Source organism: Vitis riparia, chromosome 4 (genome assembly GCF_004353265.1).
Source record: "Vitis riparia cultivar Riparia Gloire de Montpellier isolate 1030 chromosome 4, EGFV_Vit.rip_1.0, whole genome shotgun sequence".
Lineage (NCBI taxonomy): Eukaryota > Viridiplantae > Streptophyta > Magnoliopsida > Vitales > Vitaceae > Vitis > Vitis riparia.
This window is the reverse complement of record NC_048434.1, coordinates 21190156-21215427: the sequence shown is the minus strand read 5'-3', so window position 1 is coordinate 21215427 and position 25272 is coordinate 21190156. Positions and strand designations below refer to the sequence as shown.

The 25272-nt window shown below is 35.4% G+C and overlaps 3 protein-coding genes and 1 pseudogene across 3 annotated transcripts; 2 read left to right on the top strand and 2 right to left on the bottom strand.

The window, feature by feature from the left end:
• Positions 1-134: 134 nt before the first annotated feature.
• LOC117913456 (uncharacterized protein At1g76070-like) lies at positions 135-1411 on the bottom strand. The gene has a single exon (XM_034828439.1). It carries the CDS (start codon positions 1397-1399, stop codon positions 716-718), a length of 684 nt encoding a protein of 227 aa, XP_034684330.1. The 5' UTR covers positions 1400-1411; the 3' UTR covers positions 135-715.
• Positions 1412-2121: 710 nt separating this feature from the next.
• LOC117913316 lies at positions 2122-10808 on the bottom strand (annotated as a pseudogene).
• Positions 10809-14161: 3353 nt separating this feature from the next.
• Positions 14162-15033, top strand: LOC117912159. Its single transcript, XM_034826649.1, has one exon. The coding sequence runs from the start codon at positions 14246-14248 to the stop codon at positions 14624-14626; it is 381 nt and encodes a 126-aa protein (XP_034682540.1). The 5' UTR covers positions 14162-14245; the 3' UTR covers positions 14627-15033.
• A 4601-nt stretch (positions 15034-19634) lies between these two features.
• On the top strand, positions 19635-24955 carry LOC117912155. The gene is made up of 4 exons (XM_034826645.1): positions 19635-20008; positions 20649-20755; positions 20851-20995; positions 24712-24955. The coding sequence occupies exons 1-3, from the start codon at positions 19778-19780 to the stop codon at positions 20993-20995; spliced, it is 483 nt and encodes a 160-aa protein (XP_034682536.1). The 5' UTR covers positions 19635-19777; the 3' UTR covers positions 24712-24955.
• Positions 24956-25272: the final 317 nt, after the last annotated feature.

Here is a 25272-nt window from a genome sequence, read left to right as displayed (position 1 = left end):
GACTGGTTGTGGTTGGTGACAAGGCCCCACATTAGAGAAGCTTATCTTCTCAACCCATTTCCTCACTTTCTCTTTTCAATTGTCATTGTCAATAAAAATTAATTCAAACTGAAGTCATAATTTCTCAATGCAAATTTAAAAGTTGCAATTTCTTCTTCCTTGATAGTACAGAGATGACTTACACAAAATGACATTCAAAAGAAAGAAAAAAAAAAAAAAACCACCCGACATGACACAGGACATAAGAATTTGGTAGAAGACTTATTTCGAAGCCTGAGGCCAGCCTAGCAATTTCAGACTACAGTGCCGGCTTTGGAAAGAAAATAAGCATCAGGCTCAGCCAATGTGTCTAGAAAATATATTTTAAAGCTATATAATAAAATAGGTGCAATTGACCAAGCCAAAGTGTACGACAGATTAACTTGCTGATATTTTCTATCGTCTCCTTCCTCTCATCTTTTCTCCACTCCCAAAAGATTTACAGACATTCTCAGAGTTGGTTAAACGGTGATGGATATGGCAGACAACTTCAATGGACAGATCACTCCAATACATGCATGGCATAACTATATCTGATCTCACAGTGAATAAAATTATTACAGGTCCTGAAGGACTTTTTGAGGAACTGGCTCAAGAAAATGAAATATTTTCCTCATTTGGAATCAGTTTGATGAAATAGTTGGAAGTGATGCTTACATAGTTGGCTCACTCCTTTTTACAGCTGAAGAGCGGGAGGAGGAGGCACGGTTCTTCTCTTCCACAAATCGATTGCTTTCTTCGGCCCTACAGCCACTGCTCCACCCACCGCTATGGGTGCAGAAAATGAAATGATCGCCTTCTGTTCTCCTTCTTCCTTGCCATCAGAACAATGGTTTTGGTTGTCAGGGGCAACAGCAGCACCGTGAACCCTCCAATCAAAATTCATAAACGCATCACGCCCGCTCGCAAACCCCTTCATCTGACTCAGAGAAGGAGTTCTATCTGGAGCTGGTTGCTTAACATCAATATGGCCCGATTTTCTACAATGATTTGAGCCCTGAAAGATCCTATGAATGGCAAATGGATTCTTCTTAGACTTTCCAGGAGATGGGACAGGCTTAGGTTTTTCAGTTGGAGGCAGAACCGTCTTACTTTTGTTCTTCTTCTTCTTGCTGTTGATTTGTCCCATGCATGAAACCTTGGGTGAGGTTGGTTCTCGAGTGTCAAAGCTCCCGTTCTTCGACTTTCTTCTAGCTTCCGGTGGAACCATTGAAACATTTGGACCAGAGCATCCTTTGGTGATGGCCTTGAGCTTAGTTGTATTCTCAATTCTTCTGTCACCAACAGGACTGAGAGGTGGGCTTAGGAAGATGACAGGATAGGCAGCCTTTGGTAGAAGCTTCAGGAACGTCCTCTTCATTCTGGTGGAACGTTTCTCCATTAGATCAGATTGTTGCTCTTTGGTTATCCTGATCAATGATATATATAAAGAGAGAGCAGAGGGAAGAGAACTTGGAGGTTGTGATGGTCCTGGAAAGTATATGAGGAATGAGTCAATTGACCTTGTCATAGAATGTGTACAGGATGAGAGTAGAACTGGAATGACGATGAAGGCATTTATTTATCAGAATAATGCCTTTAACAAACACTTGCAGGCCGGCCAGGATTTTAATACTTGGTCATCCCAAGCCTGCATCATCTTGGAGGGCTACGACAGCAGAATCATCTCACCTCCCCACAAGCCAGGCTCACAGCTCCACAACACCTGCTCAATTTTCGTCTTGGGCGGCTTTCTTATATATATATAATGTGAGCTTTGAAATATTATAATCAAAGATCAGAAGAGTAGAAATGACTGTCGAATGTAAGATTCTATGTCAAGAACTGAAATTAATGAATACATGATACAGAATCAGAAACAAGCAACCAGTTAGAAGGGAGATGAAGCCGGTATGAATTAAGGTGTCTCCTCAACAGCTGAAACAGAACAGAATTCACAATACTTGTCTAAATTCCGGGAGTCAACTATGCGGTTGGTTGCCTTTGGACCATTCAGATGAGACTTTTCCCTATGGCAACGTTTGCACAATAGTTTGAAGTAGTAAACCTAGCTTCTATCAAGTTCTTGAAATATCATATGCCTCAATGAGTGCTCTCGTCGTCCTTGTTGCTCTCATTTGACGTGTTCTGGCTGGCAGATAATGGAGAATAACCGGGTAAGCTTGGAGAGTATGCTGCAATTGAACTGCATGGGGGCAAAACACAAGGAAGATTTAAGAGCTAAACAGGTGCATTTTTGTCTCTAGAGGCTCTCTCAAAGAACTAGGCTTATAGTCTGAGCTCACATGTATTGTGAAGAACGTGGGCTATAGTTCAAATTCTCTCCTGAATTGAATAGGCTGGAAAGGGAATAATTTAAACAACCTCATCAGAATTCAATATGAAGACAATATTCCATTGAAGAAATCAACATCTACCCATCTTCTGCAGCTATGCTACTTAGAGGTTGTTAAACAGGGGAAAATTTTGAAGGACAAAATCAATTAAATGGGTTTATGCCATAGTTATGAGTTTAAGTTGAGGTCTGATTTGTGCTGGATGGTTTATACATCCAACCCCTGTAGCCATGTCTGAACCCAAATTGCCACCAAAAGAAACAGGCCCCAGCTAATTATTGAATACTTTGTACAACTCATAGAGTTTGAGCTGCAGCTCCAATGCATGACAAAATGAAACAGGTAAAATGAAAAAAAACATATTTCAAAAAGAGATGACAAAAGAAGAAATTTTGTTGAACTGGACAATCGAGAAAACACAAAGCAATGTGCAATTAATAGTGATTGGAGTTAGTGAGAACAAAAAAAATTGATATCTATAAAACACAATTACAAGCTGCAAAAGAAACAAATAAACCTTACCTGCTGGGACTGTATGTGGGGTTTGAAAGGGAATAGGATGGAGAGGTAGGTGAATATGATGGTGATGTTGGGCTGCAACAGGTTCAGGCATATCAGATGGAGTGAAGATAAGTCAAAACCAAAGTCATGGGAAAATATGCTTATAAACCAACTGGCTCTAATAATGGAAAATTGAGACACAAAATTAAGGAATGCCGTTTCAAGTCTAACCTGTAGTTTGGACTGCTTAGTGAGTATGCTGCAGACGGGCTGTATTGTGTTGATGTAGAGTTGTAACTTGGTGATGTAGGGCTATAACTTGGTGAGGTTGGGCTGTAAGTTGGTGATGTTGGACTATAACTAGGAGAGGTGGGGTTGTAGGAGGGAGAGGTTGGGCTGTAGGAGGGTGATGTTAGGCTGTATGAAGGAGATGCTGGGCTGTATGCAGGTGAAGTGGGGCTGTATGCAGTTGAAGTGGGGCTATAGGCGGGTGAAGTGGGGCTATAACTTGGAGAAGTAGGACTGTAGCTGGGCGAGGTGGGCGAGTCGGATGGACTTGGAGGGGAGTACGCAGGACTGAATGGACTATATCCAGGAGAGCTAGGACTGTACGTTGGGGAAGTGGGGCTGTAACCAGGGGAGGTGGAACCGTATCCAGGAGAAGCAGGACTGTATCCAGAAGATGCAGGAATATTACCAGGGGAGGTAGGACTATGTGGGGGAGATGATGGACTGTAGCCTGCAGATAATGGGCTAAAGCATGGAGCTGAAGAATCAGAGAAGAGCATTCTGCTTATATGAGGAGAAAACCGAGCATCCATGGACGGTGATGAACGACCAACTGGGCTCTACAAATAACTTGGAGACACCAAGCCCTCGCAAAATGGAGTTGCAGAGACAGGCGAAGAGGAAGATGACATGCCAGAATCCTGACCTTCCATATAACTAGGTAGCTGGAGTTCAATGGCAGACTCTAACATCTCCTCATTAATATACAATGCAGAGTCTCCTGTGCCAATGGGCGCAAGCTGACCTAACATAATATTTTCACTTTACACCCCTCAGATAATCAGTTTCAGCATATACCGCAGCATCAAGAAGAATGTCCACAGTTTCTTCAAACGAGCATCTCATCATGGGCCCGGTATCATTACGGTTAATTCCATGACGGGTGATGGCCATCAAGTAGCCACGATAGGTCATCGTATCACACAAGATAGCCAGATGTCGGTAATTCACATAAGAGCCATCGAAAGATGTAACAACGCACAGCTCATCAAGCAGAGCACAGCGAACTGCCTCAATTCCAAGAACTTCAATAACTTCAACCAAGTGATTGCTTCTTGTCCTTCTTGCATCAACATCTTCATGGCACATCACAGCTAGAAGATTTACCCCTTCTGTATCCAGCATCCACTCAACTTTTGCTTTAAATCCTTCATTTTCATCAAAACTGTTTGCCTTGCTAGATTCGATAAAGACCTTGTTGATTTCTGGGATACCTCGAAGACACATTTCTGTTAGCAGATTATGTAACGACCCGCACCCAACCATGTAGATATTGTCCGCTTTGGGCTCAAGGGGGCCCTCACGGCTTTAAAACACGTCTACTTAGTTAAGAGAAGTCTCTACATATATAGCGCCAGGAACTTGCTCCCCTATCCGATGTGAGACATTACAAATACCCCCCATGCAGACACAACGTCCTCGTTGTGTCCCATGGGATTGCAGAACCAAACAGACAAACACCCCTTACGGAGCCAAACAAACCCCCACACCGGGGTCGGGGATCGGCTCTGATACCATTTGTAACGACCCGCACCCAACCATGTAGATATTGTCCGCTTTGGGCTCAAGGGGGCCCTCACGGCTTTAAAACGCGTCTACTTAGTTAAAAGGAGTCTCTACATATATAGCGCCAGGAACTTGCTCCCCTATCCGATGTGGGACATTACAGATTACTCCCAATCTTCTTTAGGAAAAGCTCGTCTTCTTCCAAATGTAGTCCACGCATAGAAACTTCATGGTTCTTTACACGTATACGAATGATCAGTTTTTCAGCATTGTCGTCATTAAATATACAGCTTAAATCCTCACCATATTCTTCATTGATCTTCTCTGCAATATCAGCCATGCTTATCTTCTTATCCACCATCATTTCCCGATTCAACTCTATGCGAAGCAACCAGGGAGAGATTTTTTCAGGGTCAATCTCCTCATCCGGCATTTCATAATAGGCCTTCACAAACTCAAAATCCTCCTCAATCATCGTGCTGGTTGGGTCCGGATCATACCATGCCTCTATAGCTTGAGTCACACTCCGGAGAGTAGTGTATTCCAAAGCACATTGGACATTCTTGGCGTTCTCCTTTGTTTTATTGACTTCAGGCTTGAGGTAGACAGAGAGAGAAGGTGTTTTAATTATCTTAGCCACATTGATGATCTCCCTCAACCTAGGGACACCAAGAGTCACATTCTTGGCACTGACGCCGGCGTAGTGAAAGGTATTCAGAGTCATCTGAGTGGCAGGCTCCCCAATGGACTGTGCGGCAATACAACCAATCATTTCCCTCGGTGATACCAGTGACTGCAGGAATCGAGACTCTATCTCTCCGATGACCCAGTCAAATGCTTCACGACTGAGCCTGTATTCATTCAACACCCTTTTACTGGCAAAAGTGCTACGGAGCAAGATATTGAAGAGGAGGGTGGCGTTCTTCTGGGCTTCCATGCTTATCAAGTCATCGCCAGGAACAACCTTTAGCCTCTCCTGAAGCTTATCGACAGCTTCCACAATCTCCATCGGGTGCATATCAGAGGGCCTTCGTAGGTCTATCTTAAAGGTCTTCTGTGCATTCCAGATAAGCCTCTTGAGGTTGACTGGCATGGACCAGAAGCTATCACCCGTGGATGCAATCTCTGTTCCATGCTGGTTTCTATCTGCTTCAAGTTTCTGGACTTCGGCATCAAACACATTTCGGAACTCCTGGATTGTTTTCAGATCTTCAGCGTGTTCTCGAAACATGTAATTTGGGTTCCAGTTTTCGTCATCGATCTCGTATCTGAAAGCCCTATCAAACTCCATGCCCTTCATTTTCAAGAACTCCAGTTTCTGCGATTCTATACATACAGCATCCATACCATCTTCCCCATACAGAAATTGAATGACATCTCCCAAAGAGTTCCTAACAGTCCCATCATATTTGACCATGATATCCTCCATAGCCTTCACCAGTCGTCTCTGGATATACCCAGTTTCGGAAGTCTTCACCGCAGTATCTATAAGGCCTTCTCTACCACCCATGGCATGGAAAAAGAACTCCTGTGGGGTCAGTCCTCGCAGCTAAGAATTTTCCACAAACCCACGACTTTCTGGGCCATAGTCATCTTTGGTGAAATGTGGCAATGTCCGGCCAATGAATCCATATGGGATTCGCTTACCCTCAACGTTCTGCTGCCCCACACAAGCAGTCATCTGTGACATATTGATGAAACTTCCTTTGGAGCCTGCTGTAACCATTGCCTTGAGATTGTTACTCTCTGATAAACTCTTCTGGGCACTACTTCCAGCATCATCCCGTGCCCTATTCAAAACCTAAAGGACAAAAACATGCATTATAATATATATCAGCCAAAGCAGTCAAAACCGAAAAGAAGGTAGACAAAGCAAATGGTTTTGACACCTGGTTCACTCTATTTTCAAATGACTCCATCATAGTCCGCCCAGGTTCAGCCTCCAGCTGCTTATCTTGGGCTGCATCAGCAATTGTATCACCAATCCCAATACTGAAACCATTCTGCAAAATCCAATAATTCACAAGCCACTGTGTGTGTCCTAAAAACTTGCAAGCTGCATCCGGACCAACTTCTTCCCTGAAATAATGTACACAATTTAGAAAGAGAACAAGAAGATACAGGAGCTTCCTTCAGAGGATCAACTCAGCTAAATTTAGATTGTGCAGTTGACTTCTTAATTTGGACAGGAAATTTCAACCATTTTTAACATAAATTTGGCTTTTAAACAAATGGAGAGCCTTTGAACTTGGTTTTCTAGTTTTGAAAATTGGCCATTTTTAATCAATAAAGCGGAATTAGAAAGCATCTGGATCAAACAATTCAGGCATTTCAAAATTTTAGCCGACCAAGTTCTGGGTGCAGTTCAGTAATATAGATCAGCCAACAATGTTGGGCCTAAAATTGTCTGAAATCATGCTGTCTACAGAATTAATGTTTACCAAATGACATGTATAAGACTTCCGGTTGATGTCCCAAGTGTCTTCTTGCATAGAGTGCCGGAAAGTAGCTCTCCTCTTTCTATTCGAACTTGGGTATCTCCGAATCCTGTTTCGCATTCTGAATGCCAGGCAGAACATCTCAAGAGATTAATCTGTTTTGGTATGATAAGGTTAAAAACTTGTTTCCCAGTCCATAGAGGCCTTGGCTTCAAAATTGCAGGAGATGGAATTTTCCCATCAAAGTCCTCCCACCACATCAGGATGTTCATAAAGACATCCTGCAAAAATTCATCATAGGTTATAACAATAATTTCAAATGAGAAAATCACAAATATGAAAGCAGGTTTAGTAAGTGGGATGGCTATTTATGGCAATCACCTTCTCTATAAACGTATCCCTTCTGGTGATTTTCCGGCATCCTAGGAGCGTATCCTGGACAATTCCCATTACAGGCCTGTTTGATTGAGAAGAGACGATGCATTTAGGCACTATCATTAGCTCCAGTACTTCAGCCATGGTCTCAAACGACTGAGGAACATGCATATTCATTTCATCTCCATCAAAATCAGCGTTGTATGGTGAAGTAACAGAAAGATTCAAACGGAAAGTTGAATATGGCATAATCTTGATCCTGTGCCCCATAATAGACATTTTGTGGAGACTAGGCTGTCTATTAAAGAGAACATAGTCTCCATCATTCAAGTGCCGCTCCACCTGCAACCATGATATATAGCAAAAGTTAATTAAATACCTGTGGTACGTAAAGACTAAAGAGCCATGGCTGAATTAAGAACCAGTTGGAATATCAAAAGGTTATGTTATGCCTTATATCCAAGCTCCAAATGCTGATCACTGCTTTTCTTCAAATAACGAAGATCAAGCCTTTGTCCATTGTCCCTTATGATATACTTGGCACCAGTTTTACCAGGAGGAGGATAGGGACCATATTCAACAAGCTCCTTCAACCTATATTAAAAGAAGTCTCATGCATTCACAACAGACAAGAAGCAGTTATAGCTAGATAACAAGGAAGAAACAAACAATATTGGCCTAATTAGACGGGACCTTTCGATGTTATATGGAGTCATAGTTTCTGGGTATGTGAGATTTTGAGCAATACTCCATGGTACTCCAAGTTCATCGATGTTGATATTTGGATCAGGTGTTATGACAGTCCGGGCTGAGAAATCTACTCGTTTCCCCATCAAATTCCCCCTGATCCGACCTTCCTTTGCCTTAAGCCTACTGCATATAGATTTAATGGGTCTCCCCGATCTCTGTGTGGCCTGAATAAAGAGGTAGATAATTCAGCTGATATGTATGATAAAAAACGAAGTATGGATATAACTTATAGGTAAGCATATGTATATACCCTTGGCTGTCCTGGCAAATCATTATCAAAATATGTAAGCTATGTAGAACTGCAATAAATGTGAGTATTCCAAGATGATGTGTGCAGGTGCTCCCTTAAAAGAAACTAAGGACGTATTGAAAAAAGAAAAACAGAAATGCCGCTTGCCTCGCTCCTGCCAGAGCCACCCGTCATCATCACAGAGGGTCTAACGGCAGGCGGAGGAATGTGAAGGACTTGAAGAATCATCCAATCTGGGCGGGCATATTTAGGGTTCAAGCCTAGCAGTAGGCAGTCTTCATCACTGATGCTCTTCAGGACACCAAGAACTTGAAGTGCATCCAACAAAACATCAGCTTCATCACTCATGGCATTATTATGGAGGCCATGTATAATTATTTAGTTCTCATGCATGCTGATCAGATCGAAATTAGGTTACCCTCTCAGCAGAAAGTTGTTTTTTCCTTTCAGCAGGTTCAGGAAGCTGCTCCGGGTCATCTCTCTTCTTTTGAGCCTTGAATTCTGCGATTATTTTCATACCATCAACGGAGAGCTTTGGCTGCTGAGCACCACACCCACCACCACTTCTTCTGCCTGATGATTCTTCAGGATTTTGAGCTCGGACCTCGAACTCCTCACCACCTTCACATTTGGTTTTATTCTTGCAGGCATCCCAAATCTTTGGAAGCCTACTTTTGGGGTTTCTGATTAGAAGCGCTTGCTTGAACTTAGGATCCTCCTGATGGAACAACAGTCAAATATAAACTGCAACAACTAACAAACTGCAGAATTTTTTATTCCAAACTCGCATCGTACAAACAAAGCATGTGTTGAAACTCTAAAAACTAAAAACATGGGAGATGAAATCCGTCTTCCATCTTCGATGCTCTGGTGCTGTGAACTGATCATCACTACTCCCATTTTCCAGCACCATTTTGAATCCTAGTTCCTCTAGATAGCAAAGAAAGCGTTGATTATCTTCATGTCCCAGTATCATCTTCATCGTGCTTAGGTACCAAATAGACAATAAAAAAATTAAGGTTCAGTTTCACAAGTATTTTCAAAAACAGTTTTAAGGAAAAATAAATAAATAAATAAATAAAAACACGTTTAGCAATCAAAAATTATTTTTTGTTTTTAAAAAATGAGGTTTTTTCATAGAACATATTTTAATTGTTTGATGGTGTTTTGCTTGTTTTCTAAGAATTATTTTAAAAAATAATCATATAAACCTTTATAATAATTAAAAATAAAACATTAAATATAAAAATTATTTTTAAAACATGTTTAAATATGTTAAAAATATTTTAAGTTTTCAAATATGTTCTTTAAAATATTAAAGAATAATTTACAAAAATTATTTCCAGAACTATTTTTAAAATTAGTTATAACTTACCTTTAAAATCAAGATTTTATTCTTAAAAATATAAAACTGTTTTTCAAACTAGAAAAGTTTTGATGTTTTCAATTTTTTTTTTCTTTTTTTTTTATAAAAAAAACATATTTTAGCAACTTGTTTTAAAAATAGGATTTTTTAGGAAAATATTATAAAATTATTTTCAGAAAATATTTAAACAAATTAAAAACATTTTAAATAAAGTTTTTTCTTAAAAATGATGTCATTTTTCTCGTGTCATGATGATAGCGACTAAAAATTAAAAAAAAAAAAAAAAATTCATGATAAAAATTATACCTTATCAAAATCGACCTCCTTTATTTTAAAAAGTGAACAAATATTTTTATTGTTTCTCTAATTCTCCTCGTTCCTTCTTTTTCTTACTGTCATCAAATTTCAAGATCCAAACAGACCCTTACTCCCACGTTCCAGACATCATAGTTGAAGCCTTGAAAGAAATTCAAAGTGGGCAATACCTCGTCTGATAGAATTCTAGAGCAACTGAAGCAAACACAGCGCAACACACTGAGCACAGTCCTCATGAACCCGATATGGAACATGGGCTTGGCGAGCTCCAGGTGGCCGAAGTGCCCCGGGCATTCTGCCATACTCCCCATACATGTGTCACACTTCTGCGTTTTATCCATGGCACCCAGCCGAGGATCTGCAAGGCCACCCCTCTTCGGCTTCCCTCTCTCCATTGTCTCACTCTGATCAATCTCTACCACAGACATTTGCCTCTGCGCGCACATACACAAAATCAAGAAACCCTGGAGATAAAGAGGAAAAAAAAAGAAGAAAAAAGAAAATGGGAATCTTGCAGCGAGAAGTTTGGATGAGAGTGGGAAACGATGGAGAAAAATTACGATCTCGTCGGGACTAAGAACGCGGAACTGAACCGCACGGACTTTAGCGAACTCCGCGGGCGAGTAGGGAAAGCGCATATCCATGGCGATTGATTCTAGAAAAGCCTAGGGTTTCAGCGAAATCAGAGCTTGAAACCTGTAGTAGCCTACAGCATTGTTTGTCATATTAGCAGAAACTTCCATGCGCCTGGTGCGTAGTGCGCGCTGACGCAAGCCCATTCCACGTACATGCCCCATCCCTATGCAAATTTTAAAAATGAAAATTTTCCAATATGTTTCACTTATCTGCCTCTAATTTTATTTGTTACATTAAATGCAATCAAAATTGGAAAAAATTGATATAAAAATGTAATTAATATCAAAGATAAGTGACCAAAATGGGAAAAAAAAAAAAAAAAAAACTTTGTAGGCCACCAAGCATATGATTAATAGGCATGAATAGTTAGTGACTTAAGGATGAATTGTGCTATTAGCTGGGAAATTGGAAATTAGGTAGGGTTGGTAAGAAATTATTAGAAATTTTCTAGGATAAATTTAATTGATTACTTAGATTTGTTTGTATGTGATGCATATTTGAATCTATGAGTTATATAATAATAATAATAAAATTTTGGTAGAGTTTTGTAAAAATTGGGGAACTAAATAATAAGAACAAGAGTTTTATAAAAATGGGAATTGATTAATCAAAAAGATATTTATGGGAAAGAATATTAAAAATAATAATATTAATATTTAATATTATTGAAATGTTAAATTATAATTCTAGATAAATAGTATATAGTAATAATTATGTTTAATTGTTATGTCTATGTGTGAATTAAGTTCTTTGAAATTTTGAGTGATTTTCTTGACCCAAGGGTTAATTATAGTAAAAAAAAAAAAAAAAACTTTAAATTGGAAGAATTCCTTAAGTAGATCAAGCAATATTTTCTAAAATATAATATTCTCTAATTTATAACATAAATCAGGTTTATCATATGATTCATTTGATTGTTTACACAATTGAAATTGATATTTTTATTTTATTTTAATTATTTTAAAACTTTGTATATTATTTGTTACTATTAACCATGGAAGAAAATATCGTGTATCGAAGGACAGCGACACGATATTTCATGAAGAAATATCGGTCCAGCGATATTTCGGAATAAATCGTGAAAAATCACCGATTTCTCGCGATATATCAGCGATTTTGGCGATAAATCGGCGATTTTTCACGATATATCGTCTGGTCAACGCGGGTCAAACGAAGTCAAACCCGCTACAGTACCCCCGCTACAGTAGCTTCCCATTTGCTGCCGAGGGGATTTGGGGTTCAACCACTTACGTTTGGGCTAAGTAGCCCCTTGATACATAATGTGCAAAACATATATATATACTTAAACTCAGTATGAAAATATTAAAAGAATATTTTAAAAAGCAAATTAATTATAATTAAATACAAGATCTTTTAATTAATTACCAAAAATATAAAAATTATATAATTTTCTTCATAATGTTTTTAATATCATTAATAATTAATTAAATATTAAAAAAATTATATATATATCATAATTTATTTTATATTGTTTAATACAATTGAATTAAATGGATCATATTTTAATATTAATATATATTTTAAAATTAGACATATTATAATCAAATATCATAATATTAGGTGTAATTTAATAATAAATATACACTTATAAAATTCATATTTTTATCGATACATACGATATTATTATCAAATATAATAAATCATGATATACATATATCAAAATTTTCAATAAAATAACTTTAGAATATCTATTATACTTCTAATTATATTATTATGAGGTTTTCCTTACATTTTTATGAGTTTTTAACAATTTTAAGCTTATCAATATTTTTTTCCAAAATATCCGCCGATATATCTCCGATATATCCGATATATCCGTAAAATCGAAGTACCGATATATCCGTGATTACCGATATTTTCATCCTTGCTATTAACCGCATAAATTGTTAGCTTTTATAATCCTTGATGGGATAAAGATGTTATATCATTAATTGAAAATCATCCATTAGTAAGATGAACAATCGAAGTTAGCTACCTATTACAAGTCCGACTATTAGACAAAGTAATTACTATCAATAAATTAGAGTAATACATTTATTTAAATATGCATTGTGCAAATTATATTATACTATTTTTATTTTCGAACTAAATGAAAAAAAAAAGTTCTAAATGAGTTAATTGTTTATTGATTTTTACAAAAATATAGAGCCAGTTTAGAAACTGTTTTTTATAATTTTTTTTTTTTTTTGTTCTCTATAACAAATAACATAGCAAAGACATTTTACAGCCAAAAACCATTTTATGTTTTATGATCTTAAAAATAAAAAACAATATATTTTTAGAAAATATTTTTAAGTACTTTTAGAAAATATATTTTAATTGTTTTTTGAGAACTGTTTTAAGAAATAATTATACAAACATACAAAATAATTAAACATAAAACATTAAATATAAAAATTATTTTCAAAACATATTTAAAATTATTAAAAATAAATTTAAAATATTTTAGATTTCCAAACAAATTTTTATTCTACAAAAAGTAGAGAACATTTTTTATAAATTGTTCTTAAAAACTATTTTCAAAACTTATTTTTAAAAACAATTACTAAATAGGCCATAATACTTCATCCCCCATATTTTATTAGTTTTGCTTGTTGAATTATCAAACTCAATGTATTTCATTATTTTTGCTTATTAAGTTGTCAAACTCATCCATTTCTATTATGCTACAATCAATATTAACAGAGAAGTGATCAAATAGAAAGGGTGATTTTGTTAAGACATAATTTGGAATTGATGATGTATAACAACTTAGTTATGACTTTTAGAATTTTTATTTAAAGTGGTAAACATAATTATTCAATTCATCATTGAGAGATTTCAATTAGTTAGAAATGAATATGTAATATCTTTTGAATCACATTATGGATTTAGTTAATGATAACATTCACGGTTAGGCTTTCGAACTCGACATGTAAAATGATTATGATACTCTTAATTTTCGAGTTTGAGGTTAAGGTGATTATAACCAATTATCAATCTTGATATAAAATTTTATTTATTCAACCCATAAAAGGCTTTTGTCTATCCTCGACTCTCCTTGGATGGGATGATTATGACATGTGATATATAATATAATAATAATAATAATAATAATAATAATAAGTTTATTGATAGTGTAAATTTGTTTTAAATTGAAATTAAATAAATAAAATAAAAATAAATTGACAAAAAATTAAAATAAATAAAATTTAAATGGAAAATTTTCGTCCTTTCTATAATTTACAATTTGAAACTTATTTTTGTGGAATAATTTTTACATAATTTATTGGTTATAAATTTGTTTTATTATTTATTATTTATTATTTAGTGTCATTTTTTCAGCTATCTTGGCGTACAGGTCACCAGAACGCGCCTTTGAAACTTCTCACCGTTTGGATGTATCAACCAAACCCCTTCGTTCTGCTGCGATCAACATCTAACGATGGCTTCAGTCTACAGCTGTAGGGAATGCGGAACCAACCTCAACCTCAACGCCACCCACCTCTTCCCATCGGACTTCTACTTCGACGCCGGCAACAAAGGCACCCTCTCCTTCGCATGCGTCGACGCCACCAAGTTCCGATTCGAGAAAGAGGACAAGATCAGGCCCTTTTTCGAGACCCTGGATTACTGGGGAATCCAAAGGAAGAGGACCAAGATCAAGTGCAATAGCTGTGGCCGTCTCGTTGGCTACATCTACGATGATGGTCCTCCTCTCACCGACAGTCCCGGTCAGCTCCATTTCGGCCCCAGTCAGGTCATTCCTCGAGCCCCCAGGTACAGGTTCAAGACCAAGACTCTCCAGATTGCTTCTCAGACTTGATTCATCTTCTCTTTCCTGAGTTGATTTCAGGGTTTCTTTACACACAGAGGATCAATAAGGTTTTTATTTTGGGGTTTTTCCCCCTTTCTTTTGTTGTATACTGGTTGCGTGTTTGTATAGTATGGTAAAACTTTGATTTCCCCATCTTCATGCGGATGTGTTAATTGGAATAAATTTTTATTTTTATTTCCCGATCGTTTTTTTTGAATTTTTCCCTTTCGTTCTCGTTCTTGCTCCTTGATACCTGCTGAAAAAAGTAGCATTTAGGAGCAGATTTCATTGCTTTTGAGGGAAAAATTAGACTACTGTCCCATAATTACTTCTCATTTTTGAACAGTGGCACTCTTTCCTTCTTTGTGGATGTGCTTGTTAATGGGAATAAAAGAAATTGTTTGCTTTTTCTTTTATGATGCCCTTTTGAATGTTTCTAATTTAGATTCTTGACATGTTAAACACTAAGGGTTTGCATCATGTATGTGTGATTGTATCAAGAATTGCATTGTTTCTCATAAAATTTGGTTTTTCATTGTTTGTTGCTTGCAGAACATTTATCTGCATGGGCTAAAATCTTTGGAGTCTTCCAATGTCAAACATGAAAAGCCACCCTATGTAGTTAAATCCACTGGATATTAAGAGTCTGTTTGATAACTGTTCTTGAAAATATAGAAAGTTTTCTAAGTTACAAAGCACATATGACAAATTTTTGACATAAATGATTTTTTTTTTCAGAGTTTGTTCTAAAAATAAGTTGTTTTTTAGAACAAGTTTTAGGTGTCTTAAATTGTTTTTTGTATAATGTTATAAACACCAATTGAAAAGATGAAAAGTACTTTGAGAACTTCTGCATTAAACATGGTTGCATAAAAACTAATAATAAAGCGATCTTTTTACATTTGAATTTCTGAACAAAATTTTGCTTCTGAAAATAATTGAGAATTATTCCCAAAAATTGTTTCAGAAAATATTGCCTAACAAGCCTTAAACCTTTTTGAGTTTCTAACATCTTATAACATAGCTTGAGAGATAATTGGAATGTTCCTTTTCTCCCTGTAGTTCATCTGACATGTCATCCTTTCGGGACCTTAATTACCTTATCTTTGTGGAGGTTGTGCTGTTGATTGTTTCTGATTGGAATTGAAGGAGACAAATGGTTCTTAGAGTTCCAAAATATCTGAACTGGGGAAGGAGGAATTTGTTGGCTCTAATATAGTTTGATCATATAAAGTTGAAGCGCAGATGCTAGACAGTATTGATATCATATTTCAAATGTTTCTTCTAGTGGCAACCTACAAAGAGATGCTGAAATTAGGATTTGTAATTTCCAGATGGAGATGGTGACATCATCTTGGTTGAGTCATTTCATGTGCCGGATATTGAGGTGCTTTTTTCATTTTGGGGTTTGTTGTCTTAGGGTTTCTGTGGGGCTAAAGTTGTACGTAGGCTGATAAGTGGGGCATGAGAGAAGGATGGATCACTTTTTCTGTTCAAGAAATCCTTTCAAGAGGGAGGAGGCTTCAAATTGGTGTGAATGTTCTTGTTTCCAAGAATATTCCAGCAGAGACACCTCTGTAATAGCCTGCAAACCAAGATTACTAGAACCTTCAGATGCAGTTTCATGTCCAGTATATATCAATGTGAATATACTCCCAAAAGGGATAGAAAAATGGAAAGCTCGAACCTTTTTAGAAGGGCAATATCACAAATCCATTGGAAGTGAGAAACACTTGTTCTTCTAAATTTGTAATTGAATAAATTTTAGTTTGAGGGGACTTGTATCCATAGTTGTGGAAGGCGCGCTTAAAGTGCCCCTTGGCTCAAGGCACAAACACTCCCTAGTTATAGTGCATCACATGCCAAAAAGGCACACAAGTCTGCTTTACTTTTTGTTAAATTGAAATTTATATAATTTCCGATAGTATATTGCAATTTATATAATTTCATTAATTTTTTGGTAAATGCTTCTTTTATGTGTTTGGAATCTTAAATTTTTTGTTGATTGGATTGAACTTAGATCATATTTTATAAAAATGATATACATCACAAGTAGCATTTGACTTTGTTCAGCTACCTTGTGTTCCTTCTCACACCAAAGTTATAGGAGACTTTTGTACCTTAAATGCACCTTGTGCCTTTTAAAACTGTGATTGTATTGCTGAACAACATGTGAAACTTTAAAATGAATGTTGATTCATTATCTTGGAATCTCTGTAATCTTTATCTTTTACCTTTTTCTTTTTCCTCTGGTAATTTATTTCCCTGCAGTGACCATTGCTGGGAGCTATATGGACATTATTGCTCTGGTGAAAAAGGAAAACAAATACTGTACAGAAAACTCATTAACTTATTATTAAATTAATTTTTGCAGTCATTGACAGAGGAGAAACAGAGCTCTCTATGTTCTGAAATTCATTTATCTTTTGCATGCTTAAATTTCCATGAAAGTTTACATAGATATATGTGCTTGTGCTGTTGGGATAGAATGCCACAGTTGACAATCTCTAATTCAGGGAAAATCTACCTACCTATGAAAAGTTGTTGATTTCTTGTACTCTCCTGCCTGAGAAAGGACCATGGGATGCTAAGGAGTTTAGGCTGGATTGGAGGAGCCTACAGAGCTTTGTAGCTTTCTGTGGGTTGGTTTTGGTATTTTGAAACTATGAAGGGCTGCATCATCTCTGCAATTATATTGTTTGGTCCTTTCTGATGGGGAAAAAAAAAGTATATTAGTTTGGTTCTCACTGGCCAGTCAAATGGCTTTGCACTTGCATTTTGGGTGATTCATTTCATTTGTTGGATACTGAGGTGCTTTTTTCCATCTCGGGGTTTGTTTTCTTAGAAGGTTTCTGTGGTGGGGCTAAAGTTGTAAGCAGGCTGATAAGGGGTCCATGAGAGAAGGATGAATCTCTCTTGCAGTTCAAGAAATCCTTTCCAGAGGTAAAAGGCTTCAACTTGGTTTGAAAGTTCTTGGTTCCAAGTATATTCCACCAGAGACACCTAGTTAATAGCCTGACCAAGATAACTAGACCCTTCAGATACAGTTTTATGTCCGGTATATATCAATGTGAATATACTCCCAAAAGGGATAACAAAAAATGGAAAGCTTGACCTTTTTATGACAATGTCACTGATCCATTGGAAGTGGGAAATACATGTTCTTGTTATTGATTCAGTTTTTGTTTGTGGGGAGTTGTAACCAGGGTTGTGAAAGGCATGTTTTAAGCATGTGGACTCAAGGTCTATCAATTCCCTAGTTATAGTGCCTTGTTGGCACACCTCCTAGGTGTTTGTTTTTTTTTCTTCTTAATTCTAAATAAAACTTAAAATTAAATAAAACTAGATGGTGTTTGTTTTTTTACTTAATTCTAAATATAACTTAAAATTAAATAATGTAGTATTAAGTATTAGATTGTTTGTTTTTTTAATTATTTTATTTCTATTAAGTATTAAAAAGTAAAAAAAAAAAAGGAATTTGTTCATTTTCCTATTTAGAAAAAACCAAATATTTTAATTTTTTATTCAACAAGAAATTTTAAAAATTAAATAATAAGTCATGGAAAAGTAAAAAAAAAAACAACTTAAAGTCTAAAAACAAATTGTTTTTAATAAAAAAAAAAAAACAAAAACCCTCCTAGTCTATTTACTTTCTTTTTAAGAACATTTTTATTCTTGAAATTTATATAATTTCATTATTTTTGTTAAACGCTTTTGTTAAATATTTGTTATTTTAAACTTCTTGTGGAGTGGATTTTGGATTTTGGATTTTAGATCATATTTTATTAAATTAGTATATGTCACAGGTAGCATTTTACTTAGCTTTGCTGCCTTGTGTGGTAATCTTGCATCTAAGTCATTGGATACTTTTGCACCTTGTCCCTTTTAAAACTATACTTGTACCGCTGAACAGCATGCTGAACTTTAAAATGAAAGTTGATTCATCATCTTGGAAATCTCTATAATCTTCTACCTTTTACTCTTTTTTTGTTCTGGTAATTTGTTTCACTGCAGTGACCATTTCTGTTAGATATTTGGACATTATTGGCCTGGAAAGAGAACTCTAGACATTCTGAAATTCATTTCTCTTTTGCATGCTAAAATTTCCATGAAAGTTTACATAGAAATGTGCTAGTGCTGTTAGGGTAGAATGCCGGTTAATCATTTCTAATTTAGGGAAAATCTACGTCTCTATGAAAAGTTATTGATTTCTTGTACTCTCCTTCCTGACAAAGGATCATGGGATGCGTTTAGGCTGGAGTGGAGGAACCTAGAACTTAGTAGATTTATGTGGGTTGGTTTTGGTATTTTGGGGCTAGGAAGGGCTGCATCATCTTTGCAATATTAGTTTGGTTCTCACTGACCAATCAAATGGTTATGAAGTTACTGCACTTGTTATGGTTATGTGCTCTGGATATCATGCCTTCCTGGTGCATCACATATGGTATGAGACATCAAGATAAACACAGAAAATCATCCTCATATAATCTCTGTTCAGTGGAAAGTGTAGTCGGTTTTCCTCATACAATCTCTGTTTGGTAGAAAATGAAATCAGTTGGACGTCTTTGGATCTGGTCCCATTCAATGTCATAATCTATAATTGGATGTTCTTGGGTTGCTCTTTAGGTGGTAGATTGGTGAGCAATGGTCAGGGCATCTCATTCACATGCGAGACAAAAAATGTTTGGTAGAAAGATGGTGTGCAACGGTCCATTACTTGGGAACTTTTCCGCTTCAATCTTTTCTGCTTTAATCTTCTAGGGGTTTCTGGAGAAGGATGGTAGCTACATCCACGAGCTACCACTCACTCTTGAGTCTTGACTTGGAATGTTAGGCTTCCACCTACCAGTCAATTTTTCCTGGTGTTTTGCGCCCTTATATGCAAAGTCCTTAGCATATTGATATTTTCGTAATTTACCTTAATTAGATTGATTAAAGTAGAGAATCCATCTGATCGGTTATGCACCCATGACCAAACCCTCAGTCCACCTTGATAGTTAGGTTGGATTAGTAGCTCGGAGAGAAGTTGTTGGTGATGGATCTGCCTCTCCACGGCTTTAATTTCTCTGTTTTTCTCTCATCATTTGTGATCCGAGCATTCTACTTGTAGCAAACCCAACAAGTGACCGAGTGTTCGAGTTTGAGGGAAAGGAGAAGCAAATGGAGCTGAAAGCTGAGCTCGGGCCTGCAAAGATGAAGCAGGTCAGTCCTCCACCGCCACCTCTGCCGCCACCATTGCCAAGATTCTGGGTTGCGACAAAACCAATGATTACAGAGAGTGTGACAAATCAAGAGATTGCCAAATTCTGGAGGCAGAAGCGGATGGAGGAAGAAGATCACCTGCTTGCTGCCCTCAAGGCCGCAGCTCGTATCAGGGCCCAGAAGCTCACGGTAAGACCTTAAGATATGATTATATGAAATACACATTTTTATTCAATCTGAACATTTTAAGAACTCTTAACCCTGATCAGTTTTTGTGTTGGATGACTGCAACTCCAAGCCAGTTATGAAAACAGAGGAAAGCAAAAGAACTCAATAAAACCTTCTTTAGGCATTTTTTTTTAATCTTAAATCTGAATTAAGACCATGATCAGTGGTTCAAGTCAAAATTTTAAGGAATGAAACAACCTCTTACTCTGTTTTTCTGATTTTTCACTTCTTTATTGTTCTAATTTGGTGTCATTTCAAGAGAAAATTCTGTGGCACCATCCTTCTATAAACAATGTCACCCCTACGGCTCTGTTTGGAGTGATCCTAGTTAAAGTATTATTAGTTAAAAGTGTTTTTCAACACTATAAATGATTTTTCAATACTATAATAAATATTTTTAAAAATTTTAAAACAGCCTATCATAAAATTTACCAAACATTTAATTGTTTTAAAAAAAATATTTTTTAGGCTAAAAGTGTTTTCTAGAATTACTATCAAACGGGTTCTAAATCACTCAAATGGATGTTAAAGGTAATCATTTACATGATATCAGAACAGAGTCTAAGCTATTGACATGTGAACCCCCTTCACAAATGTGCAGGAAGATGAGTACCAGCGGTATGAGGAGTCGCTAGAGGATGCTGACAACGAAGACAACAGCAAACAGGCCGAGAACGACAAAGCATTACGCGTTGGAATAAAGGACTGGTCAGTTGAATTCTTCCATGCATATGGACTTGGGAAATTGTCCTTTTTTGAAGTTGTAAACTGACTGATCAGTTATTTCCGTGAAAAAAATGCAGGTGGACAAAGAGCAAGTATGCCTATTTAAACCAACCAGCCATCGGTTCCACGGACATACCCAAAAGAAGAAGGTCCAGCTACATTCCCAATGTTTGTTCTTATAAGCTCACTCCCCCGCAGCCTACCTATCTGGGCGTATTTTAGTTCATTCAACCTGCTTCAATGGATTTAGTTGCTGCCCATGATTTGTATTTGTATTGAGGTTGTTTTCTTGGATAAGAAAAGAGCTTGCTAGTGTTATTTGTCAGTATTCCTTTAGTTAAGGGTCCATTCCCAGGATAGGGAAATGTGTCTGAGTTGCTTACCTCTACCCTTAACTTCAATTTGAGGCAAATATCAACATTTGTTAGATTAAATAAATAAATAAATTGTAGTCATGATTTGATATAGTCTCTTAGGCATATCTTCCCTTTGATTGGATAGCCTATGCCTGCATAAGTAAGAGTTTATAAATAGTTTTATTATTCTTAGAAATGACAAAAAAACTATTTTTTTAATTATTTTTTCTTGTGCTTTTGGAGGTTGTTTTAAAAAATAGTAGTACAAGAATGATTGAAAATAAAGTATTATAGATAAAAGTTATTTTAAAAAAATACTTAGAAATATAGACAATAGATTGAGAACATTTCGAGTTCCTAAACTGACTATTGTTATGAAAAATATTAAAGAAATGTTTTTGAAAATTGTTACTGTTTTTTGAAACAAAACTCAATTTGAGAACGTAGAATATTCTCAACTCATTTTATGTGTTTCCAAATATTTTCTTAAAAATAACTTGTATTTGTAGTACTTTATTTTCAATCAATTTTTCATATTTGTATAATTATTTTAAAAAAAAACTTAAAAAATAAGTGAAAACAATTAAAATATAGTATAGAGGAATATCATATTTTCATAATAAGTTCTTAAAAATTTGTTTTTTTTATTTTTATTTTTATTTTTAAAAATGGATCCCAAAGAAGCTCGTAGTCTTTTATTTCTTTTCCTCAATTTCAATTAAGAGGTAGTTCATCATTATTAATCCTACCATATCGATCGCAGTGATTACAAATTTTAATCAATATTAATAAGTTTCCCTAATTATATTTGATTTTATAGTTATTTTAATTTTGGTTTCTTGCATTTTTATTCTTGTGATTGAATGCATGTATTCATTAAGATTGATTTAGCTTAAATAATGTTTTTTAATAACTAATTTTCAACAATCTCAAAGTTGATATGAAATGATGGTGACTTTCTTAAAAGTAGTCAAACACAACCCCGTCCAAGGACATATTTTGACTCAACCAAAACCCAATGAAATCTTTGAACATTATGTTGACTAGAAAAAAAGAACAAACGAGTTCATAATATAATTTTGAATATCCCGTCAAATAAGTTGTTTGATGTTTATCGTTTTATAGAAAATACAAAATATATTAAAAAATATGCTCTAGAGGATGTCAGAATTTGAAAATATTTTATAATTTTTTTTATATAACCAAGGATAAAGACATATTATCTCAAATCCATACATGTCATGCCTTAATTAATGACCTACAAAATGAATACATTAAGCTACTTAAACCTTTTGTTGTTGGGTATCCTATCGAGACCTTGTATTATAAAAATAGTATGAGGCATAAGAGGGAAACAATGTCCCTAGAAGACACAATAATCCATACAAGAATGAAGGACAAAACAAGAATTGAAACAAGGTTAGAAAAGCTAAGGAATTCACTTCCAAAGCTAGTATAATAGACGGCAAGTGCAAGAGTAATAAGAATAATAAGAACAATAAGAGCAACATGCACCCAAAAATAATAAATTCAACCTCAATTTTATGAACAAGTCCCATAACCCTAAATTTAAGAAAAGGGGAAACGAATTTATATATGGAAAACTTGAGCATTATGAACACAATGCTTACAGAGGAGGAAGAGGAATGAGGAACCAAAACCCAAATTGAATTTAACTAAGATTGATGTGATATATAGTGGTTTCCTTTAAGATGAAAATGGTCATTAGTGTGAAGGATTCAATGATAGACTCTAGGACTACTAAGCCCATCTACTAAGCCTATCATCATATACTTATATGTAAATGACATGCTAATTTTTGGGACTAGCCTAAAAGTTGTTTGTGAGACTAAGAGATTTTTGAAGTATAACTACGATATAAAAGACATAAGAGAAGTCTAAATGATTTTATGAATCAAAATAATTAGAATGCTTAATAGGCTTAAAGTCTCACAAAAACACTATGTTGAGAAAATTTTAAGTTTAAACAACATGATTGTAAACCAATATTAACTTTCATAATTCTCTCTTTTAGTTAGAGAAAAATAAAGAACATGGTGTAGCCAACTAGAATACATTTAGATCATGATAGCCTAATGTATAATGCTAGACTTGACATTGCTCATGTTGTAGGTAGACTAAATTGGTACAACCAGAGTCCTAACTAGGATCACTTGAATATTATTTACAAAATAGTTAAGTACTTGGGAGGCACTAATGATTGTAATATGTGTTATAGTGAATTTCCTTATGTATTGAAAGTGTATAACGAGGGCTAATTGAATCTTAGATTTAGATTAGAGGAAATCCACTATTGGATATGTCTTTATCCTTGAGAAGATGCAGCTTCTTGAAAGTCTACTAAATAAACTAACATTACTTGGTTTACTATGAACGGTGAGTTTATTGTCTTAAAGAAGACAAGTTTTGAAGGTGAGTAGTTTAGAAACCTCTTATCATATATCTTTTTATGGACAAGACTAACATTGTTCGTATTTATGTGTTGTGATAGTTAAGTTATAATAACCAAACCTAAAAGTAAGATATATAAAGAAAAGAACAAGTGTATACACCTAAGACACAATATTATTTGAAAGTTGCTTGAAACAAAGATCATATCTCTAGATTTTATGAAGTTAGAGTTGAATTTGGTTGATTGGTTGGCAAAACCACTCAATAGAAAGTTAGCAGAAGAAACATTAAGAAGGATGAAACTCTTATACCTAATATAAAGTTATGAGTGATGACAATCCAACCCACATGAATGGAGATACTAGGAAGTAGGTTTAGATGGGTATAAAAAGTCACTTTTTAATTCTTTCCTGCACCATTAGTTATTTATATATGAGAATTTTATCCTTATGATGTGGATGATATGTATTTTACAATGGTTGAGGGTGAGTACATACTCTTAATGAAATATCATATCTCTCATGGGTAGTGTGTTTAGTTTTAGGACACACTTGATAGATTTATCCATATGAGAGTAGAAGTGGGGTCACTTTCGACAAAACTTTATACAAGTTTTCTAGAACTCTCACAAAACGGGAACAAAATTTACTATGCCCTACATGAGAACGAAGAACAAAACAAATACAACCAAAAAACCCTTATGGAATAGTAATCAAGAACATAGGCATACAACTTTTCAAACGATAACAAATCAAAGGTATAAGATGAAGGGATTTTATTAATTAAGTGAATTGTAGTAAAAATTACTTTCCCCCATACTTCAACTGGAACACATGCAGACAATAAAAGAAAATGAACTATTTTACTAATGTGTCTATATTTCCTTCTAATGACACCATTTTGCTCTATAGTGTCAATACAAAATATGTGGTGCATAGGTCCATGTGAAACAAGTAATTCACAAAATGCATTGAAAGTATACTCTCCACCCAAATCACACTTAAAGCACTTGACAAAACAAAATGTTGAGTTTTGACATGAGTTTGAAAGATATTATAAATACTCAAGAAATCGAAATGATATTTCATAATATAAACCCAATAATAAGTATAGTCATCAATGAATGAAACATAATAAACCCTGCAGCCTACCTATCTGGGCGTATTTTAGTTCATTCAACCTGCTGCAATGGATTTAGTTGCTGCGCATGATTTGTATGATGTATTGAGGTTGTTTCCTTGGATAAGAAAAGGGCTTGCTAGTGTTATTTGTAAGTCTTCCTTTAGTTAAGGGTCCATTCCCAGGATAGGGAAATGTGTGTGTGAGTTGCTTGCCTCTACCCTTAACTTCAAGTTGAAGCAAATATCAACATTTGTTAGATTAAATAAATGAATAAATAAATAAATTGTAGCCATGGTTTGATATAGTCTCAGGCATTTCTTCCCTTTGATTGGATAGCCTATGGCTGCAGAACCAAGAGTTTATAAATAGTTTTATATTCTTAAAAATGAAAAAAATATATATTTTTTTAATTCTAAAAATAAGGTATATTTTTACAACATATTTTAATTATTTTTTCTTGTTTTTCTAGAGGTTGTTTTAAAAAAATAGTAGTAGAAGAATAATTGAAAATAAAGTATTATAGATAAAAGTTATTTTTAAAAAATACTTAGAAACATAGACAATAGATTGGGAACATTTCAAGTTCCTTAACTGACTATTGTTATGGAA